Here is a 25,278-nt window from a genome sequence, read left to right on the forward strand (position 1 = left end):
TGCATTTTTAAAAGTTTGTACAAAAGGACACCTGCACCTGAACAACCAGAAAATATTTCCAGAAGGATTTCTTTCTCTATGATCCGCCAAAAGCTAAATTCTTCCCCTCGATGTATCGTTTAGGAATCAGTAAAGTACAAAAGGCCTGGGGGGAAGAAGAATTGCTCATTCCATATAGTTAATTAATAGGGGATGTTATTAGACCACAGCTGGAACTGATCATAAGCTCCCGTCGACATGCTCGCATAACTCTTTCGAATCAGCTCCCTCATAAACTGAGCTGCTTCATGTTCACTCTTGTCGAGCACAAATCTATCACGAAAATTCTTCAAGGTGTCTGGTTTGAAGCACGGCAAGCCGCTGTCGAGCATTAGTGTGACAATCTGTGCCAGTTTCGCCTGGTAGGGACGCGAGGCGAGGAAAGCTTTGACAACGAGCGCTTCGAACCAACGGTATGACTGGGAATTTAGATGATGGTGCGTAGATATTCCTGGAAAGGACAATCCGCTGCTCTCGGTAGGGGGTTGATGGTGCTGATAAGGTGCCCGTCCACCCATGACAGCGATCATTTCTGATGTTAGTTTGAAAGGGGCGCGCTCGAAACGAATGCCCCCTGGTGCAATGTCGAAGCAAAATCCAAAGTCTATGTGGATAATATGTCCAGCGTCATCTATCATGATGTTCCCGTTATGCCGGTCCTTAAACTGAAGTAAATAGGAAATCACAGAATATGCAGCCATGGATTTCACGAAATTGCTGCGGGCTTCTTGGAACCGAATTGAATCTTCGCTACCGTATTTAGAGACGAAGTAGTCATATAATCCGTTAACCGCTTCGCGTCCGAGCATATCTCGCGAAATTGAGTTCGGAAGGACATCGATAACTCCGCAGCCTGGAGCGGTGGCAACCACACGGTATGGATAGACGAAAACGTCTAGACCGACACTACCGAAGATGCTGCGAAATGCTGCTATCATTTGTAATGCCAATACATCCTGGCGGCAATCATCACCAACTTTGAAAATGGCCGATTGCCAGACTTCATAGGTTTCTGCTTTCGCTGGAAGGTTCGTTGCGGCGGCTGCATTATCCGTCTGATTTGCCTCGGCAAAGGGGATTTTGTTGTTGGTATCGCCATTTCCATTGCCATTTGTTTCTGATTTTGTTTTTTTGATTCTGAAGGTAGCCATGTATGGTGCTTTCGCATGACTTTGTAGTGGCTTGCCAGATTTACGATCGATACCGACAACGACACCATCAGGATTGCTAGGAAGATACACGCCAACTTCGACTTTGATTTTTCGGAGCTCTTCCTCAATCTTCTCCTTTTTCTCTGGCTTGCTACGCTTTATGTATGGCCGCAGCTTTCCTGAAATCTCCGTAATTTCACGGAAGAACGAAAATTCCTTCTCGTAAAAGGTACAGTCTTCGTCTGAAAAGCTGGAGATTAATTCTTCCGTAAACTTATCAAGAACGGGTTTGACCGGATCAGGCTAACGAGGGTCAGCAGCGGGACAGGGCAATGGCTACCAAGAGTGGCAGAACATACAATTAGCGAGTCTTCATCTTTATAGGCGTTCGCCTTCATATTCCAGATCACTTGGTGCGCAAAATACGGAGAAAGCTGGGCGGTCTCAAGTAGATAACGCTCAACGTAGCCCAGTGCATCGTAGCGCAGAGCCTGGACGAGTTGAGGAATGTAGAAAAAGCTAATGTCCACTGAGTGGCTCTCCAAAGCGCGCATCGCATATTGTAGGATAAAAGGGTGGTTTCCATATGCTGGAAGGAAATATGTGACTGCTGCGATGGGGTTTGTTGGGACCCAGAAAAGAAGATACTGTGAGAACATTTAGAATTACGTCGTAGAAGAAAGGAAGAAACCAGATACCTTCAGTTGGAAGGTGACATCTTGAGGTAACGCACACCCCAAAAGTATCTCTAAACTGTCCGGATCATCCAAGGCCTTCTCGGGGAAATTAAATATTAACCAGCGGATGTCATTTTGCAGCTTCGGTGAAGGAAACCTCGACGCTAATTGAATGGCCAAATTCGGGTTTTCTGTCCATGCGAGTCTCAGAAACCCACAAATAACAGCCTAAAGTAAGGTAAGAATCTTGCAATATGGGATGACTAGAGGCAGACCAACCTCTTGGGATTTGGTTCCAGTGTGATGGCGTTTCTCAGTATCAAGGGGAGAGAGCCACACCCTTAGGCGGGTTCTTTCATTGTCAATCAAAGCCAGAACAAGATCCTGTTTATTATTCAGGGATTTCCGGGAAGCAGCATCTCCAGGCACAATCCATGAATTTACGCCTAATATGGATTCAATATCATGTAAAATCTTGTCCTCAGCTTTCACTTGGAGGCGATTTGCCCCATAGGACCACCTAGTCAATTGTAAGATCATTCCATAAGTCTAAAAGATAAGGAAGTTACTGACCTGGGTGGATGACTAAACCAGCTCAAGGCGGCTGAGAGGATTTGGTCCTTAAGTTTCCATAGTGCAACCTTCGATTGTCCCTTGCAATATCGGAGCACTTTTAAACTGAAGAGGATAATGTGAAAATGAATTTCTCGCGCAAGTGGATGACCAGTCGTGCGCCTCAAGGCATCCAGGGTCGCCGCTACAAGTTGCCTGAAAATCCTTTGGATATGAGGGCTGGCGAGCCTTGTCGCATTGAAATGGCTCTCAAAAAAATGTAGCAAATGTAAGTGAGGCGATATAATATTCTGAGCTTTTCGCTGACGTTTTACTATGACGCTCTTGTCGGAAGGTAATGACTCAATTTTCGTCATAAAGGGGTCCGAATATCTGGATAGAGAATTAGATAATACATTCGCAGACGGGGTGGGAATTAGCTCACTTAAAACCGGGGTCAAATATGCCCTTTTTGCGGCGAATAGTACGTTCCCAAGCTTGTGCAGCTTCCACTATTATCCTCGGCTCCGTTTCCGGATTCTCGTTGATTACACCAAGCCAGAATGAAATGCCCATTTTGATGGACTCGCTGGTAAATAGCTGGAAAGGGATACTGACTAAATGGGAAATAATGGATGGTTCACAACCATCGTTGTTGCAAAGAAGAGCAGCGGCTCTACGAAGTACACTTTGAAGCATCTCAGGAGGCGTTCTGCTTCGGTGCGAGATCTGTGATTCCAATTCAGTCAATTTTTGTTGGATATTCTGGGCTACCGGTAAGTAGCTTTCACTTCTTGCTCCGTCAAGCTTAGCTACAGAAAGGGTTAGCCACAATTTGATAGAAAGAGTCGAATTGCACTCACAATGAGTTAAGGATGACCGTAGGGTCTGGCCAGAAAGGGAATGAGCTTCCGAAAAGCGATATTCTTGACGTTTGGAATATTGAGCGACAAAATCAGATGCCATATTCAATAACGTATTCCCACTGCGTTCAATAGAAACTGATACGAGATAAGCACTACGTCAAACGTGGGATGAACTTGTGAATGAAATACCTAATCGCTGGTCACTCGTGGGAATCATTGAACCCATCTCAAGGGCGAAAGACCGTCCCATAGAGGTATGGCCATATGCACCGTCATCCTCGTACTCGGATAGATACGTCTAAAAAATAAATCAGTGTTTGGCGGCTACAAATAGCAAAAACCAGATACCACGCACCTGGAGTAAACCTTTGACATCTAGAGGTGCAATATTCATTATTGCTGCTACCCAGGACCGAGCTAGGTCATAAAGGTTGTTCAATGTATGTTTTCTGAACTCATAATTATCCGATAATTCAATATTGACCTTGCCGGTGGTAGAGACAAAGGATGATTTCCATTCATATTCATCCAATTCCTCATCCAAACAGGAAGACCACAAGAGTGTTAATAAGTCCAGAAGTGTGAATAGTGACTTCTTTTCACACAACGATGATGGATATTTAGATATTATCTTCGCAGCAGCGGCGGATGCGACTTGCTGTATACTTTGAATCCGATGACAACATGCAACAAAAGTGTCTGCAAGCTGCTGGGAAATATAGGGAGCGGAAAATTTTGCGGAATTGCTGGAGACAAATCTTTCGAGGTACAGTGTCACGATTTTGTCGACAACAGCTCTCATGCAATTCACTATGTCAGGACTATTCAATGCCGGATCGAGAAAGTAAGTGAGAATTTTGGTGAAATCTCCTGAAGAGGCACGAAGGCTTTCAAGGAGCAAGGTTGCATTGAGAAATATGAGTTTTGGGTAACTTAATCGCTTGATCTCTTGTTCTAGAGCTGGTAGTTCTTGGACTAAGCTCTTCTTTTTGTCAGAGGAGTGTGATGCGTTCATACCCCGTCTAAGAACGGTGTTTAACTCGATGTCACTCTCAAGCAACTCCGCACGATTATCTGAAACCAGCGGAGGGGAATGCTCGGCAAGGATGCGGAGGTCTTCATGATACACATGACCTGCTTCAGAGGTCAACGAAACATCATGTGCAGCAATATTGAACCAAGTGTCCCTTAATAAAGAGAGTATATCTCCATTCTCATGGAGACCACCCGGGATATCCTCAAGAGACCCAAGCTTGGAGAGAAGAGAAGCAACAGGTCTCAAATAAGGGTAAATTTCTTTTGCGGACAAGTCAACTTCGTTCGAGCGGCCTTTTTCTCGATCTGTTGCGCCTCCTTTGTTGACAATGCTTTCCAGAAGGGATGTCAGGTAGATTTTAAATAAAGGATTATCTTTTTGAAGATATAGAGCAAGATATTTCCTTGACCTATGGACCTGTGCGCTCGTACAGAAAATATTAGCATGAAAGTTATGTTCGTTTAAAATCAAATAAAAATAAGATGGGAAATCTTACGGCGTCAACGATAAGGGCATTGCCTTGAATGACTGCATCACGATAGAGACGAGCGTAAAACTTGAGAAGGAGTTGGAAATCCGTAGGCTCACTTTTGAGAGCAAGTGCAACAGTTTCTTCGACAATGCAAGCATCAAGGACGACGTTTACTCTCCCGATTTTCTGCAAAAGCATAGATTGCGCCAAAGCCACAATTTTGCTATCTTTGGAAATCGTGGCAACGGTTATGATCGTGTGTATCACATTTTTGTAAGTGATCGAGGAATCTCCTTCACTGTCAAGGGTGAGCGAAATGAAACTGTCATTTGGTCGCTGAGTGCCCGTGATTAAATGGCGCGTGTATAAGTGGGCTTCTTCCGCGAGCGCCCCTGTGTGCTGGTTTGTTTTATCGTGAGTAGGACTTGCGCTAAGGACATTTCCCAAAGAATAGAGTGTGCCAATGATAGTGTCCTGGGAGAGAAGCTGAAGATTTTGGGCTAAAGAACGAGCGGCAATAGCGAGAATCGCACCACTTTGCCTATTCTGAACAATAAATTGTAGTAGAGATCTTGTCAAATTTGGCGCATTTAGGCGTGATATTCTTGATAAGACCACCAGGGACTTGAAAGAAATTGTAGCCAACTCCTCACTTGCCATTTGATCAGGATTAAAAATGGTGGTTTCCAGCCATGAGAGTAAGAGGTCAATGTCAGCGGAATCTTCATCAAGAATAATGCAGTTGATGAAGGTTACTAAGGCAAATGATTTGGCCGTGAATGCAAGATTCTGTTGCCAAGGCATGCCCAATTGCAAATAATCCGATCCCTCTTCCAAAAGTTGAATTTGATCAGCAGCGATTTGGGCAGAGTATTTCGCAAGAGCAGATATATCATCACTGTCTTGCCTTGTATCATCTAGGCTGTTTATATACCGATCCAAGAGAGCATTTTCGGACATTATCCGACCGTTCTCAGCTACGGGAGATGTGCAAGCTCTGACGAATCCGAGGAAGGATTTTTGAAGTAGCATCGAACTAAGTGGCCTCCCGGCGGAAGCAGATAGTCTAGCATATCGTCGCCAATTCTGAAATGAAAGATCCGAAGTTCGTAGATTACGAATGGTGGAGGAGGTTGTTTCAACGGCGACCAGGAACTGCTCCGAGAGCACCAGATGTAGTTTTTCGACAAAACATAGGCGTTCCCTCGGACTCCAGAAATGTGTATACGTAGACATACCATCCAAAAGCCCAACTAACGACACCGCGAGAGCGGCGATTTCCGTGATATCTTGGGCCTCCCCATGTTCAGCTGCACGATCTGCTTGACTATCGAAGGTGGGTAACTCTTTTGCGAGCCGATAACAGTTCTCCACATAAGTAAGAACGCACTCATATATCTGATCGTGATGTGATGGATGGTGCAATCCAAGTGAGAGCAACGCGGTGATGAGGTTGCGGGTCAAAAGTTCCCATGGAGGAGTCTCGAGACTGTGGAGGAAAGGAGAGGAGTTGAACACTAGGGAGCAACAGTCCGGGAGGTAATCTGTAAAAAGGGTAACAAGTTTCGCAACATCTTCCGGCTTGGAGGTCAGGGGAGCAGCTTCGCAGAGAGAAAGAAGGGCGTCTAAATCTCGGATTCTCTACTGACGGTTAGCAGTCCGCCTCAGGAGGTACATATTAATCTGGAGCGACAGACAATTGGAGCTGGAGATGCCCTCCCTTTAAAAACATCGTCGAGGAAGCCGGTCGGGGATGCCTTCGGGCGTCGACATGCATTGCGAAGCCGGTCGATATCAGACGTGTTGGTATGGCAAGCTCCGGGGTATTTTGCTGCCAATGTCGCTAGTTTTTCAAAGGCGACACGGCGAATATATGTCGAATGCCTGCACATAGGGCGTAAGCATAAACCAGAGCACAGAAAACGGTCAGGTAGAATACGCATACATATTGTTTTCAACGAGGCCCAAGAACTTCCAAGCAGACCTACAGGATTGGGTTATTCCATCTTGTTGTGCCTAGGTAAATTCACTAATAGTTAATTAATATTATATTCCGGCGGGAAAAGTGTAGTACCTGTACACAGCTTATCCTTGGTAATTCCTATTAAACCATGTTTTTCTGGAGTGCTTTGCAGTTGAGAGAGCTCACATAGCTAGCTAAATATTTATCTAGGCTGTTTGTTTTTTAATAACCTATCAGGTACGGAGCATGCGGTAAACTATGGAGCACTGTAAAGAGTACTTACTCCGTACGGAGTACAGAGTATGGAGTACCCCTTTTGAGCCTGTTAGTCCCAAACATAAAAAAGTTAAGTATGGAGTACGGAGTACGGAGTACGGGGTAGACACTTTGTGGTACTCTGTACTGAGGATGGGATAATCTGTACATGATGCCCAGGGCAGAGTTCAACCCTGTTAAGTATTAGACAAAGCATAGAGCTCCTTGATTTTTATTCTCTGTAAAATACTCTTGGGGTTTGCGATGAGAATTGGCTAATCTCTGAGATTTCTGAGGTAATTGTGGAGTACAGGTGCCGAGTACTCCTTACTGGGTGCTTGGTACCTCTAAAGTACTACTCCTAATAATAATAATAATAATAATAATAATAATAATAATAATAATAATAATAATAATAATAATAATAATAATAATAATAATAATAATAATAATGGAGCAATGATGAGTTTGAGTGTAAGATAATAAACATCAAGTTGGCGAACTTCTCGCCCCAGAGCTGGTAATATAGATTTGCTCCTTCAGCCTTGTCCGCCGAGGAGTTGGTCAAATAGGGAGTTCGCTGCTCAGGACGGAGTAGTGAACACAACTGAAGCCGGGGCCCTCATTTGTCACATCCCCAGCCCAGAGCTTCGAAAGACATCAGACGAAAGGGTTGGGCAACTTGAGAAACTGGCCCGACTTAACCCCTCATTCATCCTGCCTTGAAACATGTTGTTCAAATTTATTCAATAATCGCGCCAAAATCCCAACCAAAAGCTGCGTAAATATTCATACACGCTTACGCTCGCAGTATTCCGACGGCAATCGTCGAGCCGAGTCTACAAGCTGCGCCTCTCGGATCTTCGCATTGAACTTGCAAATATCCGAATCTATAAATATTTCTGCGAATACCTCAATTTTCATGCAATTGTGAGTACCGGGACTCCCTCGTTTCGGACCCAACGGACTTTACGGACCGCTGTCCGCCTATCGACGTCGACACCATGCCCCCGCAGAAAGAAAAGAGTAGTCTAAAAAGGGGAAGAGTAAGTAATTGATTGCGCTGGCTCCTTGCAACTCCTTGAACATGACTAATGGCGTGGCTAGGCGAGCGGCGGTAACCATGAGCAGGATGTTAAAAAGCCCCGGCGTTCAGAGCGACTATCGTCCCAATTGGCACAATCGCAAGCAGCTCGAGCAAACAAAGCCTACCTTCCTCCGCTTATCCAGCAAGATTCCACAGCGACAGAGATTCATAAAGAAGCCACTGTCACACCTCCAGAGGGCCGTCCAAGCCAGCTTCGCCATCATACACCGGGGCCAGAAAGCCTGACCCAATTGTCATCTCCTCCAGGTGACACCCAGGCCTTCTCTCAGAACCCTTCCCGGGTGTATGTGAGCGGGGTGGAAGAGGAAGCCGCAGAAGGTGTATGGGGCTATCTAATCCCGCTGGACAACAAGTTCGGAGATACACTTGTGCTGAAAAAAAGAGACACCTGCTTTTCTTCTCCAATTGGCGGTGTAACAAATAACCGTAATGGTGCTTCAAGATCAAAGCGTAGCAAAGGGAAAGGAATGCCCACTCCCCTACAATTGAACCCCAGTGGTTACTTAATAGGTCGTCACTCCGAATGCGGTAAGTATCAGGAATCGCCAAAGACGTCGAGCACGGATCTGGCCCTCGGCGAGAGGCCGGCTCATAGCCTAACTATTTCTAACTCTATTTCAGATTTGATTCTAGATATACCGACTATCTCTAACCGGCATTGTTTGATATTCCATGAAAATAGGGAGGGCGATTCCGTTGCCATTCTAGAGGACCTATCTAGCAATGGTACTTTTGTCAACGAAGCCATTGTTGGCCGCAACAATCGGCGCGAGCTTGAAGACGGGGACGAAGTTACTGTGCTGGACGAAGCTCGATTTATCTTTCGCTATCCCCGTAACCGAGACGCCGGTGGATTCCGACAACAATATCGCATCTTAGAGCAGCTCGGAAAGGGTCATTTTGCGACAGTATACCTCTGTGCTGAAAGAGCGACTGGTATCAAATATGCTGTCAAAAGGTTTGAAAAGCGGCCGGGAGATTCTCATAGATCTGATAACGACACCCTTCAACAAGAAATTGCGATGTTGAAAAGTGTCAACCATACAAACGTGCTTTGTCTTAAAGACACCTTTGATGAGAGTGACGGAGTCTATCTAGTCCTCGAGCTTGCTCCGGAAGGAGAGCTGTTTAACTGGATTGTTTCTCACCAAAAGCTGAAGGAAGATGAAACGCGCCATGTATTCCGTCAGCTGTTCCAGGGGCTAAAGTATCTGGTATTTGTTCTTCCTCTGCTCATTTGCGAGTGCTGTTGAATCTAACTCTTTTGCAAAGCACGATCGCAACATCGTTCATCGTGATATAAAGCCTGAAAACATACTACTTATGGATAAGCATCTAACAGCCAAGTTGGCGGACTTCGGGCTTGCCAAAATAATAGGCGAGGATTCGTTTACCACCACCTTGTAAGTTTTATTCCTCCGGCTAAAAAAATCAAATCTTCTAACATACCTCTACAGATGCGGTACACCGAGCTGTAAGTTGTGATGTCATCTATCCTTTGGAAGGGGTTCGTATTGAGACAGCTGACTCTTTGTATAGACGTTGCACCAGAGATCCTTGAAAACAGTAGACAACGACGATACACGCGAGCTGTTGACATCTGGTCATTAGGGGTCGTTCTTTATATCTGTCTCTGCGGCTTTCCGCCATTTTCTGACGAACTTTATTCGGCTGAACACCCATATACCCTAGCAGAGCAGATAAAGTTGGGTAATTTTGACTATCCATCGCCATATTGGGACTCTGTTGGGGATCTGGCGCTCGATTTGATCGATAGAATGCTCACGGTGGATGTTGATCAACGGGCTTCCATCGACGAGTGTCTGCAGCACCCTTGGTTAACTGGAAAGTATCCTAGTGTCGCAGATAGCACGGACGGGTTAACCGGGGCAATGGGTCAGTTAGACTTCTCGAAGCGCAAGATTGAACGAGAAAGGACCCTTTTAAGCGACATCAACGATGTCCCTGTCAGTCAGGTTTATGATGATAGCCGACAAGAGGGTTATGGTCAGGTGAAAATTTTCGACAAAAATACGGCGGGAAAACGGGTTCATAATCAACCCGCAAAGGGCTTGAAGTATCGACAAGAACCGAAACCGGACGTAAATCGAGATCCCGTGGAGTTTATGCATATGGGTGGACGTGGTGACCAGACGCTTTTTGCCCATGACCCGGACAGCCGATACGAATCAGACAAAGTTCCCAGGAGGAAACGATAGCGAAGTTGCTCTAAGCTAGCAGTTTTTTTCTGCTTTGCGTCTCGCTTCTATTAATCGGAAAAGGCTTATTCTTAGATTTTCATATCTGCATCCGATGGCTCAACACACCGAGCTTCTAATTCCCAATTGACATTTTAATTATGGCACCCCCCTCCTTAAACTAATTTCCTATATCAATACAAGTAGTCGTGAAGTGTATCAGAGACTCAAGAGTTTGATGCTGTGCAAGTTGCTCACCCATGCCCTGTCAAGTGAAATGAACTTGGTCGACTAGTTTAGTACAAAATGCAGATGACCCGACATACACCCTTCTATAGAGTCGGTGTTACTTCCTTTGTTCCGCAGTAGTCTCGATCCTCCTTATCTATGGCATAACTAGCATACGTATGTTGACTTTCCACGACATTCAACGGACATCCGCCGTGAATTTCGGGCCGTTTCACTTCTCAGCCGCCCAGCGGATGGCGTGACCCGGCTGGACGTCAAGAAATCAGATTGCGCTCGAATGTGGCTCAGGCTGTGGCTCGCTGCTCAAGGATCCATCGAGCTAAGCCAAGATCAGTAAGGCTCGATCACGGGAAGAGCTTCTTGGCAGGTGGCCAGGCACTGTAACGATGTTACCGTATTCTTACGCCTGGGCTGGTTCCCCTGGTTTCTCGGAATGTGATGATTATTCTTTTTAACGATCTTCAACTCCCATTCCGGAGGCCACAGCTCACCAGAGAGATTGTGAATCGCTCTCAGAGCATATCTTTGCAAGCATGGGATTGCTAGCGAATGTCCTGACTGGCGTTTCTAAGGCCTGCTCAGGCCAATCTCCCTGGACGTTGGTCTTGTTGGGAATATGTGCGTTCCTTACGCTCTCAGTGTTTGTCAATGTTTTAAAGCAGGTTTTCTTTAAGAATCCGAATGAGCCCCCGGTAGTCTTTCATTGGTTTCCGATCATTGGAAGCACGATCTCTTATGGTATTGATCCCTATAAATTCTTCTTTTCATGCCAGAAGAAGGTGCGTCTGTGTCATTCCCGGGAGCTCAAGTTTAAATTCTAATCCTCTTGTGATGGTAGTATGGTGACATATTCACATTCATCCTTCTTGGAAAGAAGACAACTGTTTTCCTGGGAACGAAGGGTAATGACTTCATCCTCAATGGAAAGCTAAAGGATGTTTGCGCCGAAGAAGTCTACTCGCCTTTGACTACCCCCGTTTTTGGCAGACATGTCGTTTATGATTGCCCAAATGCTAAGCTGATGGAACAGAAGAAGGTAATTCATCTGCTTTTGTCTCTAGTTGCAAGATTTCGGCTTATCCGTACAGTTTGTCAAATTTGGTCTTACCTCGGAGGCGTTACGATCCTACGTGACCCTTATCACCAGAGAAGTCGAAAGCTACCTTGAAAATTCGCCTGCGTTTCAAGGAGACTCTGGCGTGTTTAATGTTGCAAAATCCGTTGCCGAGATTACAATCTACACTGCGTCTCGATCCCTCCAAGGGAAGGAAGTCCGAGATAAATTCGACTCGAGCTTCGCTGAGTTGTACGCCGATCTCGACATGGGTTTCGCCGCCATCAACTTTATGTTCCCTTGGGCTCCCCTTCCGCACAACCGCAAGCGGGACAGGGCCCAGCAGAAGATGACCCAAGTCTACACGGACATAATTCGCGAACGACGCAAAGCTGGTGGAAAGAAAGATTCTGAAGACATGGTGTGGAATTTGATGTCATCTGTTTACAAAGACGGAACACCGGTGCCGGACGTTGAAGTCGCGCATATGATGATTGCTTTGTTAATGGCTGGACAACACTCCTCAGCGTCGACGGGTTCCTGGATCGTCCTCCGACTTGCAAGCCGCCCTGATATCCTTGAGGAATTGTACCAAGAACAGCTCCGAGTTCTCGGTCCAGATCTTCCCCCGTTGACGTACGAATCTCTTCAGCGCCTAGAACTTCATTCAAATGTCATCAAGGAAACACTACGCCTACACGCACCCATTCACTCAATTCTTCGCGCCGTGAAGTCTCCGATGCCTGTAGATGGAACGAAATATGTGGTTCCAACTTCCCATAACCTTCTCGCAGCCCCAGGAGTTCCGTCACGTATGGCTGACTACTTCCCTGAGCCTATGCTATGGGATCCCCATCGCTGGGAGAAAGGGGGAGGTGTCAATGCAACTGGAGTCCAGGACGAAGCGGCCGAAGAGAAAGTTGATTATGGTTACGGGTTAGTTAGTAAAGGTGCAAATAGCCCCTATCTACCATTTGGTTCTGGTCGACATCGGTGCATTGGTGAACAGTTTGCGTATGTACAACTTGGAACGATCACTGCAGCACTGGTACGAGCTTTGAAGTTGAGAAAACTCGATGGTGATAAGGAAGTTCCTGATACGGATTATTCGGTAGGCCTAACCCTTCTATTTAGCTCTGCACGATCTCACTGACATTACTTCCAGTCCTTGTTTTCAAAGCCTCTAGGCAACCCGAAGGTCGCTTGGGAGAAACGCAAACCGTCTTCGAAACAATGACCATCTCTGCTCATGTATTCTACTTTATCTCAGCTGTTGTATTAATTTTTAATATCATTTTACCAATGGTGTGTATGTAGATAGACATTCCTAATTATGTGACGCTGTAATATGTTAGGTATAATATTTGTGTCGAAACTCTCTCTCTACTTGCATAAAATTAACTGCATTACTAACAGGAAATGAGATACAGAATGAAGTACAGCCAATCTAAGTGATCTAATCGTTTTTGCAACAGTCCGTCCAATCCAATGTTATAGTAAATTCACATATTGTACAAAAAGAAATGTGCCATCCAACACACCTTCAGGGCTTATTCATTGTTTCTTCGACTCCGCAATTCGTCGTTTTGCTCGCACTTCTGCTCTTCTTCTTTCACCTCCATCAATTTTCCGACCTAATTTATCCTCCCACATACCTTCCTGTACCGTAATTTTCGCCGCGCTGCCGTTCGCGCCAGGAAGCAGCTCGACATACGGTCCTTTTATCTTATTCCCACGATGAAGTTTGATTTCGGAATATTTTTTAATCGAAAACGTGTTTTCTTTCACTTCCGTCTCGCCCACTGGTAGATTGACAATCACCCATTTGCTTCCCGGGGAGGTTGTAGCGGTACCAGCCAGGCTGAATGAATGAGTGCCGGTATCCCTGCCTGTGGTGGTATCGGTAGCGCGAATCTGCTCCCGCGGAACTTCAACAGCACGTAGCTCCGCGACGCCATCAGTGACATGGTCCAAGTTCCCCCCAACGCCGTACTCTCCACGCCGAAATTTATCAACCCAGCGAAGCAAGTATCGTCTTTGGCGGGCAGGCTCTACACCCAACTCGCGCAGCTCTTGAGATGAGATTGTAAATAATTGCTCCCAGGAACTTAATTTATCGCTGTATTGGGACATGTTGCGACCAATAAGGGCGAGGAATGTTTTCGTATCTGGGACGAAAGGGGTAGGAGACGGGACGAAGCCACGCCGGACGGCTTTATGGAGATAGCGCACACATCGGTGGGAGGTTTGGAGGAGTCCAGGAAGGCGGAAGGAGAGAAGGGGTTTAAGAGCAGATTTGCCAGTTGCCATGAGGAACGGCAGCGAGACGGTGGTCCGGCGGTTCGTTTCTTAGGAGAGCGAATCTCAAAGATCTGATGCGGATTCAATGCGTATGACTCATAACAATTCAAGGTCCGACAGAACTCTTTTTCACGTTACTTTAGAAAAGAAGGGAGAAAACACTCAATCCTCATGACCCTCAATACCAACGGTGTAAATGCTGTTTACTCGTCGCGCTTCGATAAAAGCTCGATGCATTTTGTGAGGGAAGCGGGAATGAAACGGAATAACCTAATCTCCGGGATTCGGTGGAAAATAGTTTGTCCAGTTGGGCGGCCCGGAGGACTCAGGTCCACAACTTATTGAGCCAAACTCTCAAAAGTCGGAAGTTGTTTCCAAGTCACCTGCGGAGTATTAACGGAGGCTTTCGACAAGACGAGCGCGGCCATGTATTGTTATATCTCATAACTGCGCATTGCCTACATGGACAATCCGTCGATGGCTTCCGGGCGAATTTTGAATCGAGTTTGGTGGTCTACAAGCCCACAAACCTGAAGTCGCGAGCCGCCACGAGTGGGTGTTATTTCATAGCATTGCGCCAATCTTCACAGGACTTTGACAATCGATGGCGGTCTCACCGCCCGTATCGCGATCGCCAAATGTTGGGACTGCGACATCCAACACCTCCCATGCAAAATCGCTGGCAGTGCGCCGCACAACGACAGGTGGAGCGGCGGAATCCGTGCCTGCGATCATAACTATGGAAGGGAAGGCGAAGGGGTCCGAACCAGAGCTTGCAGAGCAATTAAATGCAGAAATCCGTCATCGATACGTCAAAGGTATGGTCATTTTTCTGCTTGCGAGGTCCATACGTTCTCCCTTCATCGTTCTTCTCCTCTTCTAACAGATCAAAGACAAAAAATTAGGGGAAGGCACCTATGCCATTGTCTATCTTGGCCATCTTCGGAGCGATCCTTCTTCACTCGTCGCGATAAAGAAGATCAAAGTCAATACCGAATACAAAGATGGTCTCTCAATGGATGCAATACGCGAAGTGAAATATCTCCAGGAACTGTCTCATCCCAACGTAATTGCTCTTCATGCCGTCTTCTCGTCCAAAGATCGAAATTTAAACTTGGTTTTGGAATATTTACCGCTCGGTGATTTGGAGATGCTGATCAAAGACAGCGCTATTCAGTACGGCGCTGCCGACGTCAAGGCTTGGGTGGGCATGCTCGGCCGCGCAGTCTGGTTTTGTCATGAGAATTTCATCTTACACAGGGATATCAAACCAAACAATCTGCTAATAGCATCAGACGGTGAAGTTAAGCTTGCGGACTTTGGACTGGCCAGATCATTCGCAGACCCTCGCCTAAATATGACTCACCAGGTAATCACGCGCTGGTATAGGCCACTAGAGCTTCTTTACGGGGCGCGCCAGTACTCTGGCGCAGTAGATGTATGGTCTATGGGAATGGTTTTTGCAGAGTTACTCCTCCGCGTCCCCTTCGCTGCAGGAAATACAGACTTGGATCAGATATCCAAGATCTGCGCCGCGTTTGGCACACCCACCGAGGATAACTGGCCGGGGGTAACGAAATTGCCCAACTTTGTCCCCGTTGAAAAGAACCAAATTGTCCCATTGCAAGGGAGGGATTTCTTCCTTCGGCAATTTCCCACCGTGGGACACCTTGGAGCAGACTTGCTATCGTCGATGTTAAAACTTGATCCACGAAATCGCAGTACTGCGAAGCAGATATTACAACATGCGTGGTGGTCCGCGGAACCCAGGCCAACTAGAAAAGAAAATTTACCTCGCAAAGCTGGAGGTGCAAAGAAGATGGGCAATGATTTGAGCAGAAGAGGCGGCGTAACAGATGAAGGATCTTTCAAGAATGCGGCTCGTAGGCTTGATTTTGGAGGACTCCTACCGAAATGATGGCGACATTTGGCCGTTTCCACGACCTTTTTTGGAAATCGGTGATTCTAAGCCTCAGCGAATAAGAGCAGGGCTCCTTCAATACAGAAGCACAAAGATATGATCAATCTAATTGAAGCACGGTATCTGTTTTCGACCTTGACCTTACCGCCGATGTCCCCTGGGCTGATCATCGTCCCCGGTGACGGCGTCCGCCAACAAAATTGTAGCATGCAAGGCATCCGGTTTGTTATTGAGAAACCGCGACACGCACCAAATATATTTGGGATAATTCGCCCGGAAGAAGGATCAATAAATTATCCTTTTTGCGAACATGTATGTACATACATACATGCCTTTCTGCATCACCAGGTGCTCCATAGTTTCACTCTACTTAGCCTGAAATGTTTTTGATCCTTGCAACTAATATACATACATCAATACAATCCGCCCACAAGATGTAACGACATGTAGTACTTTAGCCCAGGAGCTTAAATCTATAAATGCAGATGCTAGCAAAGCTTGAAAGCCCAAGATTTTACAAAGTAGATGGGTCTCTTATGAAGTACGCGGCCCGCTCTTTACCATATAGTGGGCCAGGTTTGACAAGGTCGGGTGACTACCAAACGAAGCGAGCAGGGTCTATAGGATAAACAAAGGAGTTGTATGTTATATCTCGTGTTCTACACATTTTTAATTGCGATAAGAGCATGTTCAATGCTGAAACGTCAATGCCATGATCATCGCCCTGGCTCAAGCGGTTCCCATCTGGACATTCCTGTGTCCACATCCGAGTCCAGTAGTTCAGCTATATCAGGTCCGGTTCTATGCTTTGGAGATGAACCCCGTGCATGGGGCTCCTCCATATCAGGCCACTTCCCTGATAGTGATGCTCCTCCGTTCCAATACGGTATATTTTGGAGCCCATCGTCTGCCTGTCGAGCGGCGAAAGGAGGCTTATACGTGCTGTCATCAGCGTTCGTCCCTCCAAGAGCTCTTGTTGCCATTGCTGTGCCTTTTCCCTTAAACCTGGGGTCGACGACAGGATTTTTGGTCAGTGAAAGAGGCTTTTGGGGAACTGGCGGACCTTTCTTCTTGGGTGTTTCTGAGAGCTCAACGAGTTCCTGCATAGCACTGGTCTCCCGTTTTGCTAGAGGCAATACGTTTCCATACTCGGTGAAATCCAAATCCAACAAAATGCCACTTTTTAACGGTGCGACATTATCACTTGAGGCCAAGCGTCTATGGGGCAAACTTGCACTTTTAGCATCGTTAGATGACCTATCACTTCTGCTAGGGTTGGATGGATAGATCCGGTCACGTTCTGTGAGTGCCAAAAAGGGGTTCGAACTTGGATAGTGGCTCCTGATGGAGTCCGTAGGCGGGTTTACCAATGACCTTATAGGCAGACCTTGTTCGAGTTAGCAATTATTCCCTCGCTAGTGAACAGACAACACTCTCACCATCGTCGAGCCACCACTTATGTCGATCAGAGCTAGCCGGTGGAAGGCCAGGAGGAGTGTACACATCACGAATTAATCCCACTTCTTCGGTACGCCCAGACTCTGAATGCGAACTAGTGGTCTCGATTGCCTTCTTGTGCTTCTCATAGAGTTCGTGGCTTAACCGCGCCTTCAATCCCTCGTCAACAGTAAGTATCGCACATTCAAAGACAGCATATACGGGTCGATGATCCGAGAATTTCAAAGGAGCAGTGTTGTATTCAACTTGATTCAAAATTTCCCCTTTCCAAAGGACCCTATCACACCACGCCGGAATACGCCGCTTCTCCCTAAATTTCAAAAAAATCAGTCTCGAAAGGCGAATCTACGGTACATACGCCTAAACTTACGAGGTGTCATATACATCCGTTCCGTTATTATATCGGTATGTGGGAGGGAACGTTATTGGGCCTTCGAAGTAGTCCTGGAACGTGACACCAGCGCTAATTTGCAAATTGAGCTACAACGGGTAAATTAGCAAGATAATTTATGTATTTGATGTTGTTGGATGGGAGAGCTGTTACCTGGTCCTTTTCATACAACTCTTCGAGGCTCCCCTTCTCTATTAGAGATCTGACTTTATTGTCGTTCAACTCGATGCGGTAGTTAAAATCGCCTAGCCAGATTATAGCATCATGATCATTTATTGTCCGATTGCGCTGGAATCTGAGCCCATGGGCAATGGTGTTATAGTCTCTATTCCTCTCCTCATAGTTGGCGAATCCGGCAGCCAGATGTGCAGTGAGAAAACAAATTCTAGTATTGGAATACTCAAGGCGGATGGCACACCCGCCTTTGTTCCCGGCTATTCCAGACAGTCCGGTCTTAGAAATTGCTGTCAGTGACTATTAACTTGAACTAGTAGAGTAGATTAACTACCTTCTTCACACTGCCTTCGACATTTTTAATTTCTCTCAATACATCTTCTTTCGCGAACAACAATAACGCCGCACCTACAAGCTGTCCGCTTCTTAGAAGTACGTATGGGCTGGTCCCTCTTCGAGATGTTTCTCTGTCCAGAGTTTTTTTGACAGCTTCTTCCCAAATTCTGCGACTCCTCGGATCGGTAGACATAATCTGCTGTGGGCTCAGGTCAACAATTTCCTGAAAACCAACTGCTACAAGCGTTGGTTCTTTGGGGAATTTGGCAAGGTGAGCATGAAGCCAAAGACCCAGGTCTTCATTAGCATTGCAGGGTCTACCGTTGACATTAAACGTTCCAACCCATATCCGAACCGTTTTAGTGGATGAGAATTCAGTAAACCTCTCTGCTAGCTCTGCCATAACATGGTCATTCACCGGGTCGTAAAGATGGACCGCAGTTTGTCCAGTCAAAGCACCTAATAAAATGTCTATGGTGTTCTGTCTGGCATTGTCAATAAAATTATTGACATATAACCGGGTAACGCTTTTCCTTGCATCGGCAATTGCCCCCGCAATGGACATCTTGCCATGCCTAGTGAACGATGACTTTAATGCTCCGGTACCAGCATAGATTTTTGATAAGGCATCGCCATTGTCAGCCCATAAAGTAGAATGCCTCCCCCAAAACTCATGTGGCAAGGTGTAGCTATTCTGCATAAGAAATCTCTCCAGCACCATGACGCTAATCAGCGATTGCACAAGGTTTGTTCTGTCAAGGCAGTCAAGGCAGTTGGTGCGAAATACTCCCTCCTGATGAAGAATAATTGTCGATTTGCCTTCATCGACTTTTGATCGTGGCGTAGTGTCACCATTAGGGTCCTCGGATAGAAAATACGCGAACCTGTCAATGGAAAAGCCAAGTTTATGCTCTATAAGCATAGCGTTCTCGTAGCCAGCAGGACCTTTAGTTTCTGCGTGGAAGTCGAAATCGGTCCATCGTAAAAGATGATGCTCAGAAGGTGCCCCTTTCTCGGACATCCTTCGTAGAGGGCTATGTCGGCTATGATAGCGGAACTTTTCAGATAACTCCAGTTCTCCCGGCTTTGTTTCACTCAGCAGGTTTATGACATGAGCCTCACCGTAGTTCAGCTGAAGAGATTGAAAATGTTTGTCAAATGCATGTTGGGTAGCACCCACAGACCGAGTAACTTGAATCTTCTGCTGGCCTGGAATTAAGCCAGGCGTTTGTTCCCAGAAGATAGGGACCGAGCCTCTAACTTGGGTGTAAGAGAATGTTATCCCGGGGGGAGTCCATAAAATCGTCTCTGTTTCTACAAAATTGGAGACTTGGCCATCATCGTCTATGCCTCGGGAATTGAATCTTGTGCCAGTTCTTCGTGAAGAGAGTCGTGAAATTAAAGTTAGAGTAGCTGGGAGACCTGCTGGTATGGACTTGAGAGGGGGTGAAGGAATTGTCGTGCTCTGGACAAAACCGCGAATAACTGAGGAAAGAATCTGGGATGAATCAAGGAGATGTCGTTCGTGATCCGCCAGTCTGCTCCGAAATTGTAGGAGTGGTCCAATCATGTACGAATTCCAAAGGAATGATTCGTCTAGCCTTTCGATATCAAAGGCGACATCATTGATTCTGTAAAGGCGATTAGATATGGTAGAAGGGATGCAAGGACAGGTCCTTACCGGTCCTGTACTCGGTTCGTCAAGTTGAAGTCTGTACTATAATAAAAGCTACCATCACTCAATAGCTTTTTAAGCTCCAGAAAAGGATCCTCTGTTATTACATCTCTCCCTTGAAAAGCAGTACCATAGTCACTTTCCTGGGAATAATGAGCGTAATTGGCATTTTCTTGGTGAAATCCTAGTGTATCGTCGTAATCCGGACGGTTGAGGCAGTCTAACAAGACCCTGTTAGCGAGGACTGTGCGTGACTATGGACGTATTGCCTCACAGAAGTCGACGTTTGTGATTTTTCGAACAGTTTCTTTAGGTCTGGGGCTCGCTACACTGGCTGAGCTCGAAATGACGCATAGAAACACATCATTGTCGAGGGTAAGAAGGCCTAGAGTGCCATGTCCGATCCCAAGTAACCGGTGCTCTGTGCGCTTCCAAGAGGCGCTCGAGAACTTTACGATGCATCGGGGTGAGAGGACATTGGAATCAGAGTCGGTAGACAGTATCGACTCTGAAAAAGTAGGTGAATACTCTAGGATAAGGGCATGGCCATCAGGGGTAACCAAAGCTATAGAACGTCGAGGGTGGTCTTGACAAAGAACCCGCAAAGACATCTCTGCTAGTGAATATGTATGCTGCTCTTTTACGACAAGAGTTAGCCTCCTCTCCAAAAGGGTAGAATGCTTTATTTTGATTCCGTGAATATCCCATTAGTGGCAGCGAAGTGGAAAGAATTACTGGGTGATTGCTGTCCTGGAGCAACAAGCAGAAGAAAGAACTGACCTGGAGGAGACTTGCACTTTTGTAGCTAAGTCCTCAACCGCGCAATGTCTAACTTTTCTTGCATGTAGCATAACTCATCATCTGGACTTTTGCACTGGAATGATTAGGTAGTTAACTCTTTAAATCAGTGGCATGAATATGTTGGGGTGTGGCCACAGAATATGTATCAGCCAGGTTAAAGATAGGAGCGCGCTGTCACCGGGGAATATGTGCGCAGGGAGTATGTACACCATAGTTACACCATACAGTTTAAAGTAGCCAAGTTAAAAAGCAATCCCCCTATTTAAAAAAAAAAAATCTATAACTAATACACATACAAAAATGCAACAACTTTACACAATTTTAATGTCTGGCGGATAGGAGGCCAAATCCAACCCATTTTGGTGGCCATATCCGGCACTTTTCTCGCTAATGCTGTCTCCACACATAATGGCTAAGTCTGACCCATGCACCGCAGGGCCTACCGATCAAGATGTCAAGTAGCTGGCTAAGGGCACTAGCTTTAATCACTTCTTCCACCTGTTGCAGTGTCAGGCTGGCAAGACTTGACACAACACCAATTTCTCTCTTATCACCAAATACTTAGCCCAATATCATTTACCTAAGATTGTTACTTTTTGATCACCCCTAATGTATCACATAACTATTTCTACCTCTTTATCAAAGCTAATTAAACACATCAGTCTGAACATTTGAGGTCAACAAGTGCAATTTCCACATCTGATTATGGATAGTATTATCTGTGCTGTTTGTTAACTCTTGCAGCCAGCAACGCAGCTCACCTGGTTGCAGCTTTATAGAGGTAATTTAAGGATTGCAGTTGACTGATAATTTTGGCTTCAAGTTCTGCCTTCTGTTCCACAAGGTCGGAAAGCCTGTCTAATTGGGCTTTCCTAACCTCCGAGCTATTTAGTTCGTTAGTTGATTAGAAGTGGGCGGAGAGGAATGTAGGTAGGGATATAACTACACTCACCAAGTTAGCTTATTTTGGCTAATCAAGCCATTGAGGTCCTCTTCCGCTTTCTTGATGTGAACCTTGTGCTGAGCTTGTAGCTTCCCTCGACTCTTCCTCTTAGCCCCTTCGACCTATGGTAGGAACAAGTGGTCAATCAAGCTGTACGGAGTACATTGTGCATGGTTCTCGAACTCAACAACCATCTATCAATCCACAAGATACTTACAGGTTTATTCAAGGCTTTAAGCAAATCAGTTGCCATAGATGTGGGAGGTTCCGCTGATGGGTTGCGCTCATTAACTCGGGTAGCGCGCTTTTGGGGTCTGGAGGAGAGGCTCTTTGCATCATTTTGTAATCCTGGCTTGCTTGCCATCTTTGTCATCTAGCAAACAATGGCCTATCTTATTGCTGGGGTCCTGCTATGCGAACAGGGCTGCATTTTGTGATGATTGAGAGGTACTCTGTAACTATTAATTACATGACTGTAATTCGTTTCCCAAATTGAAAACCATGAAACCCCGGTGGTACTCCATACTGTAACCACTGGCTACCCCATCCTCACTTTAAGTCAAACTTTGCTCCCGTAGTCATCGGTAGCTACTCAATTACCAACGCTTAGACCAAGAGATATGTAGTTGTGGCAGCAGAGCTGAGGGTACGGAGTACAGAGTACAACTCTTGGCTGGGGCTCAAGCCATATGAGCCAATGATTGGAGGTCGATCTTTCTGGTTCGAAGAAATCTTGGCAGGTGCCAAGACTGATCACCTTCACATTACTCCGTAATTATGGGCAAATTCCACATGTATGAGTTTGGTTGGAGTGCCTGGCTTGATTGTGCTCCATACGGAGTACTTCACTCATCAGTCTCTGCGACGCTCTCGACTACCTCCCCGGCCGGCCACAGTAAAGCGGTTAAATCCTTACGCCCAAAGGCTTTGGGAACCGCTATCCTCATGGGTTTAGCAGGGCCGAAAAAGTGAGTGGAATCGTACATAACGTCCCATCGTCAGCTTTCCTACTAACAGCCAATAGACGGACCAAAATTTCCCACGACCCGAACAATATAGCATGGTCTAGGTCAACCACAGGATATGGCCACCGAATTATGAGTGCGCAGGGATGGACCCCTGGTGCATTTTTGGGAGCACCGGGTGCTGCCCACTCTTCCTGCTATACGGCCGCGAGTGCTTCGCATATCCGAGTTGTGCTCAAAGATGATACGCTTGGGCTAGGAGCTCGCCCCCGAAATCCACTTGCAGAAGATGAACCTACAGGGCTGGATGCCTTTCAGGATCTATTAGGTCGCCTAAACGGAAAGAGTGAGGTGGAGCTGGTCAAGGAACAACGCCGAAGGGAGGATATCAAACTTCTCAGTTTCGTGGAGAGAAGGTGGAAGAGCATGGCTTTTGTGCCGGGCGGATACCTGGTCAAGGAAGATCCGGCAAGGACTTTAGTTGTGGCAGAACAAGCCAACAAGGATGACTCCAGTGACCCGAAGTCGAGGCAAGAAACGACGCAGAAACGTCCCAAAAAGGAAAAAAGAAAGGAGAAATCTCGACATAGGGAAGAACCCATAGACTCGAGATCAATCTCCTCTAAACCTGAACGGGGCACTATTAACTCCGCCAATCAAACCTCCGATGATGAAAGTACGAACATCGTGCCAAGTGAAAGCAAATCGCGCAAGAAAGAAAAGAAGAAGAAGTCAAAAAAAAGGAAAATGGATGAGGTCAATGAGGAAGAATCGGTCCCCGATGGCCGAATCGGCTGCAAGGGAATCTTACCCAACAAGCAATCTGCTCAGCAATCCACTGGAGAACGATATATCAGCGGGGACAGTATGATCAATGCTAGGGAACATCGACCACTGGGCCGTCAAGTCATACGAAGTCGTTATATTCAACAGAAGAAGATGGCGTTGTTGGACGCTAAGTCATTAAACGAGGTATAGATATCTTGATTCCGTGTGTATATCCTCAGATTGACTGACAATTTTTTGCAGATTTTTATGACATCTTGAATTTTCTGAGGCGGCGCCTGCCTGTTTGAGCCGCAAATTCCTGGGACTTGATGTCGTATCAAGCCTTCCTTGTCTTCGCTTTTTAATTCTATATAATTGCTATATCTTGATAAAAAAAAGGCATGCAAAGGGAAGCTGAAACTTTTTTGTTTCTGTTGCTCTACTGTGAAAAGTTCCCTTGCAAGTTTCTGACATGTATGTTTGTGGGCTTACTATACCGTTTTCTGTCTTCCCGGATTGATACCATAAAATATTCTCACCAGCTATGTAAAGAACGTATTACATATCATGTCATATGCCAAATCTGCATCAACCAGATTCACCTTTTTAATTTCCCCCCTCCACACATTGCTACTGCCATATGTTTAACCCATATTATCTTGCCAGTTGTCTCTATAATTGTTAAACCCAAGCACAAAATAATGAAACTGTATTGCTCGCACAACCTTCTTTTTGTTCTTCCAGTCCTCCAAGTGGTCCGGCACGAGTTTCTTTCCCCAAATACTTCAATGAAATATGGCCCAGCATGATTCTCTTTCCACTTCGGGGGGCCTTGGTCTTGCTAGGCTTGAAGGCCGCCTTGCAGAGAGCTTCTTTGCTCCTCATACTCCCACTTATGGAAGCAAGTTTCAGTTGGACGTCAGCCCGGTTCACTCCACATCTCCAGTGGTAAGAACACCATCATCAGTGATGTTTCATTAAGCAAATCTAAATGACAACTTCGGCCAGTCTCAACCTAGCAACCTGAAACCGGCCACAACCTGTGCCCTGAAGCACAAAGGTTTTCTGGCCATTGCTGCCCGTGCCTTCCAGGAATCTGTGAAGCTTCCAGACGGCCCACCACCGGCAGTATGGGCCCCACACAACAAAATGCACTCATACTATGAATGGCTCCTCTACAGGTTTGGCGCAGAGCTCCAGTCTAATCTTCGCCGGCAGGGGGTTTTTGACTACCTGACTTTTCGAAACGAGTGGCTTCGTCACGGTCGGAGCATTACAGATAACATCCGTGCCGAATGGGGTCTGCATCCACTTGGTTCGACTGCGGCAGTTAAGACAACCCTGGAGACGGAATATACTGAGGCCGCGGTTCGTGCTGTGGAGGCTACAGTCAAGTTTCCCACGATGCCTCCCCCAGAAGGATGGAGGCTTGGTGACGGTCTCCATCCTTATTATGACACCATGCTCCGCCGATTCCATAATCACATGTGCGATATGTTGGAGCAATGGGGCGCTGGATTATTTCAAAGAAGAGCAGAAGCTAGCGATGCTGTTGGCAGTTACAAGGAATACATCATCCGCGAGTATCGAAAAACATGGATCCAAATGTTTGGTATCCCGGACCTTAAAGTTTCTGTCGACGTTCAGCCCTCTTCTGTTAACTAACTCATCCCATCTGGCACTCGGGCCTTTAGACGTACAGCTCTGTCGCTAGCTTCTGTTAACTAACTCATCCCATCTGGCACTCGGGCCTTTAGACGTACAGCTCTGTCGCTAGCACCACCAAGCTGCGGCAGGAAGGCGTTCGTACCGAGTTAAAAAAATCAAGATTTTGCCAAGGAATTTTAGTTAACAATCGATCCTTCCACTTACGGAGTACCAGGTACCAACCTTGTTATTTCGTAAATGGTTACTCCGTGCTCCGT

The 25,278-nt window shown here is 46.2% G+C and overlaps 9 protein-coding genes across 9 annotated transcripts; 5 read left to right on the plus strand and 4 right to left on the minus strand.

Annotated features, from left to right (window-relative positions):
- Positions 1–9: 9 nt before the first annotated feature.
- CIMG_07471 (phosphatidylinositol 4-kinase) lies at positions 10–6,913 on the minus strand. The gene is made up of 13 exons (XM_001240307.2): positions 6,868–6,913; positions 6,739–6,809; positions 6,491–6,677; positions 4,818–6,434; positions 3,641–4,738; positions 3,475–3,583; positions 3,283–3,420; positions 2,865–3,231; positions 2,441–2,812; positions 2,147–2,387; positions 1,889–2,095; positions 1,550–1,837; positions 10–1,493 (listed from the first exon to the last, which is right to left on the minus strand). Coding segments are annotated over exons 2-13 (5,937 nt in total). The 5' UTR covers positions 6,741–6,809; positions 6,868–6,913; the 3' UTR covers positions 10–182.
- Positions 6,914–7,681: 768 nt separating this feature from the next.
- Positions 7,682–10,563, plus strand: CIMG_07470 (CAMK protein kinase). Its single transcript, XM_001240306.2, has 6 exons — positions 7,682–8,057; positions 8,119–8,647; positions 8,741–9,333; positions 9,392–9,522; positions 9,577–9,593; positions 9,659–10,563. The coding sequence occupies exons 1-6, from the start codon at positions 8,016–8,018 to the stop codon at positions 10,336–10,338; spliced, it is 1,992 nt and encodes a 663-aa protein (XP_001240307.1). The 5' UTR covers positions 7,682–8,015; the 3' UTR covers positions 10,339–10,563.
- Positions 10,564–11,040: 477 nt separating this feature from the next.
- On the plus strand, positions 11,041–12,995 carry CIMG_07469 (cytochrome P450 51). The gene is made up of 4 exons (XM_001240305.2): positions 11,041–11,345; positions 11,405–11,602; positions 11,655–12,731; positions 12,786–12,995. Exons 1-4 carry the CDS (start codon positions 11,100–11,102, stop codon positions 12,855–12,857), a joined length of 1,593 nt encoding a protein of 530 aa, XP_001240306.1. The 5' UTR covers positions 11,041–11,099; the 3' UTR covers positions 12,858–12,995.
- On the minus strand, positions 12,974–14,143 carry CIMG_07468 (uncharacterized protein). The gene has a single exon (XM_001240304.2). It carries the CDS (start codon positions 13,928–13,930, stop codon positions 13,175–13,177), a length of 756 nt encoding a protein of 251 aa, XP_001240305.1. The 5' UTR covers positions 13,931–14,143; the 3' UTR covers positions 12,974–13,174.
- Positions 14,144–14,322: 179 nt separating this feature from the next.
- CIMG_07467 (CMGC/CDK/CDK7 protein kinase) lies at positions 14,323–16,273 on the plus strand. The gene is made up of 2 exons (XM_001240303.2): positions 14,323–14,739; positions 14,815–16,273. Exons 1-2 carry the CDS (start codon positions 14,526–14,528, stop codon positions 15,837–15,839), a joined length of 1,239 nt encoding a protein of 412 aa, XP_001240304.2. The 5' UTR covers positions 14,323–14,525; the 3' UTR covers positions 15,840–16,273.
- Positions 16,274–16,458: 185 nt separating this feature from the next.
- On the minus strand, positions 16,459–20,743 carry CIMG_07466 (SacI domain and endonuclease/exonuclease/phosphatase). Its single transcript, XM_001240302.2, has 8 exons — positions 20,657–20,743; positions 20,151–20,513; positions 19,883–20,096; positions 18,200–19,832; positions 17,845–18,144; positions 17,671–17,780; positions 17,282–17,610; positions 16,459–17,229 (listed from the first exon to the last, which is right to left on the minus strand). The coding sequence occupies exons 2-8, from the start codon at positions 20,485–20,487 to the stop codon at positions 16,559–16,561; spliced, it is 3,594 nt and encodes a 1,197-aa protein (XP_001240303.2). The 5' UTR covers positions 20,488–20,513; positions 20,657–20,743; the 3' UTR covers positions 16,459–16,558.
- A 691-nt stretch (positions 20,744–21,434) lies between these two features.
- On the minus strand, positions 21,435–21,984 carry CIMG_07465 (uncharacterized protein; the record flags this gene model as incomplete). Its single annotated transcript, XM_001240301.2, has 3 exons — positions 21,435–21,561; positions 21,630–21,742; positions 21,838–21,984. The coding sequence occupies 3 exons, from the start codon at positions 21,982–21,984 to the stop codon at positions 21,435–21,437; spliced, it is 387 nt and encodes a 128-aa protein (XP_001240302.2).
- Positions 21,985–22,397: 413 nt separating this feature from the next.
- CIMG_07464 (protein PXR1) lies at positions 22,398–24,161 on the plus strand (the record flags this gene model as incomplete). The annotated part of the gene is made up of 3 exons (XM_001240300.2): positions 22,398–22,588; positions 22,645–23,557; positions 23,615–24,161. 3 exons carry the CDS (start codon positions 22,398–22,400, stop codon positions 23,630–23,632), a joined length of 1,122 nt encoding a protein of 373 aa, XP_001240301.1. The 3' UTR covers positions 23,633–24,161.
- CIMG_07463 (uncharacterized protein) lies at positions 24,149–25,018 on the plus strand (the record flags this gene model as incomplete). The annotated part of the gene is made up of 2 exons (XM_001240299.1): positions 24,149–24,301; positions 24,362–25,018. 2 exons carry the CDS (start codon positions 24,149–24,151, stop codon positions 25,016–25,018), a joined length of 810 nt encoding a protein of 269 aa, XP_001240300.1.
- Positions 25,019–25,278: the final 260 nt, after the last annotated feature.

The sequence above is a fragment of the Coccidioides immitis genome, assembly GCF_000149335.2.
Source record: "Coccidioides immitis RS genomic scaffold supercont3.3, whole genome shotgun sequence".
In the NCBI taxonomy this organism is placed as follows: Eukaryota; Fungi; Ascomycota; class Eurotiomycetes; order Onygenales; family Onygenaceae; genus Coccidioides; species Coccidioides immitis.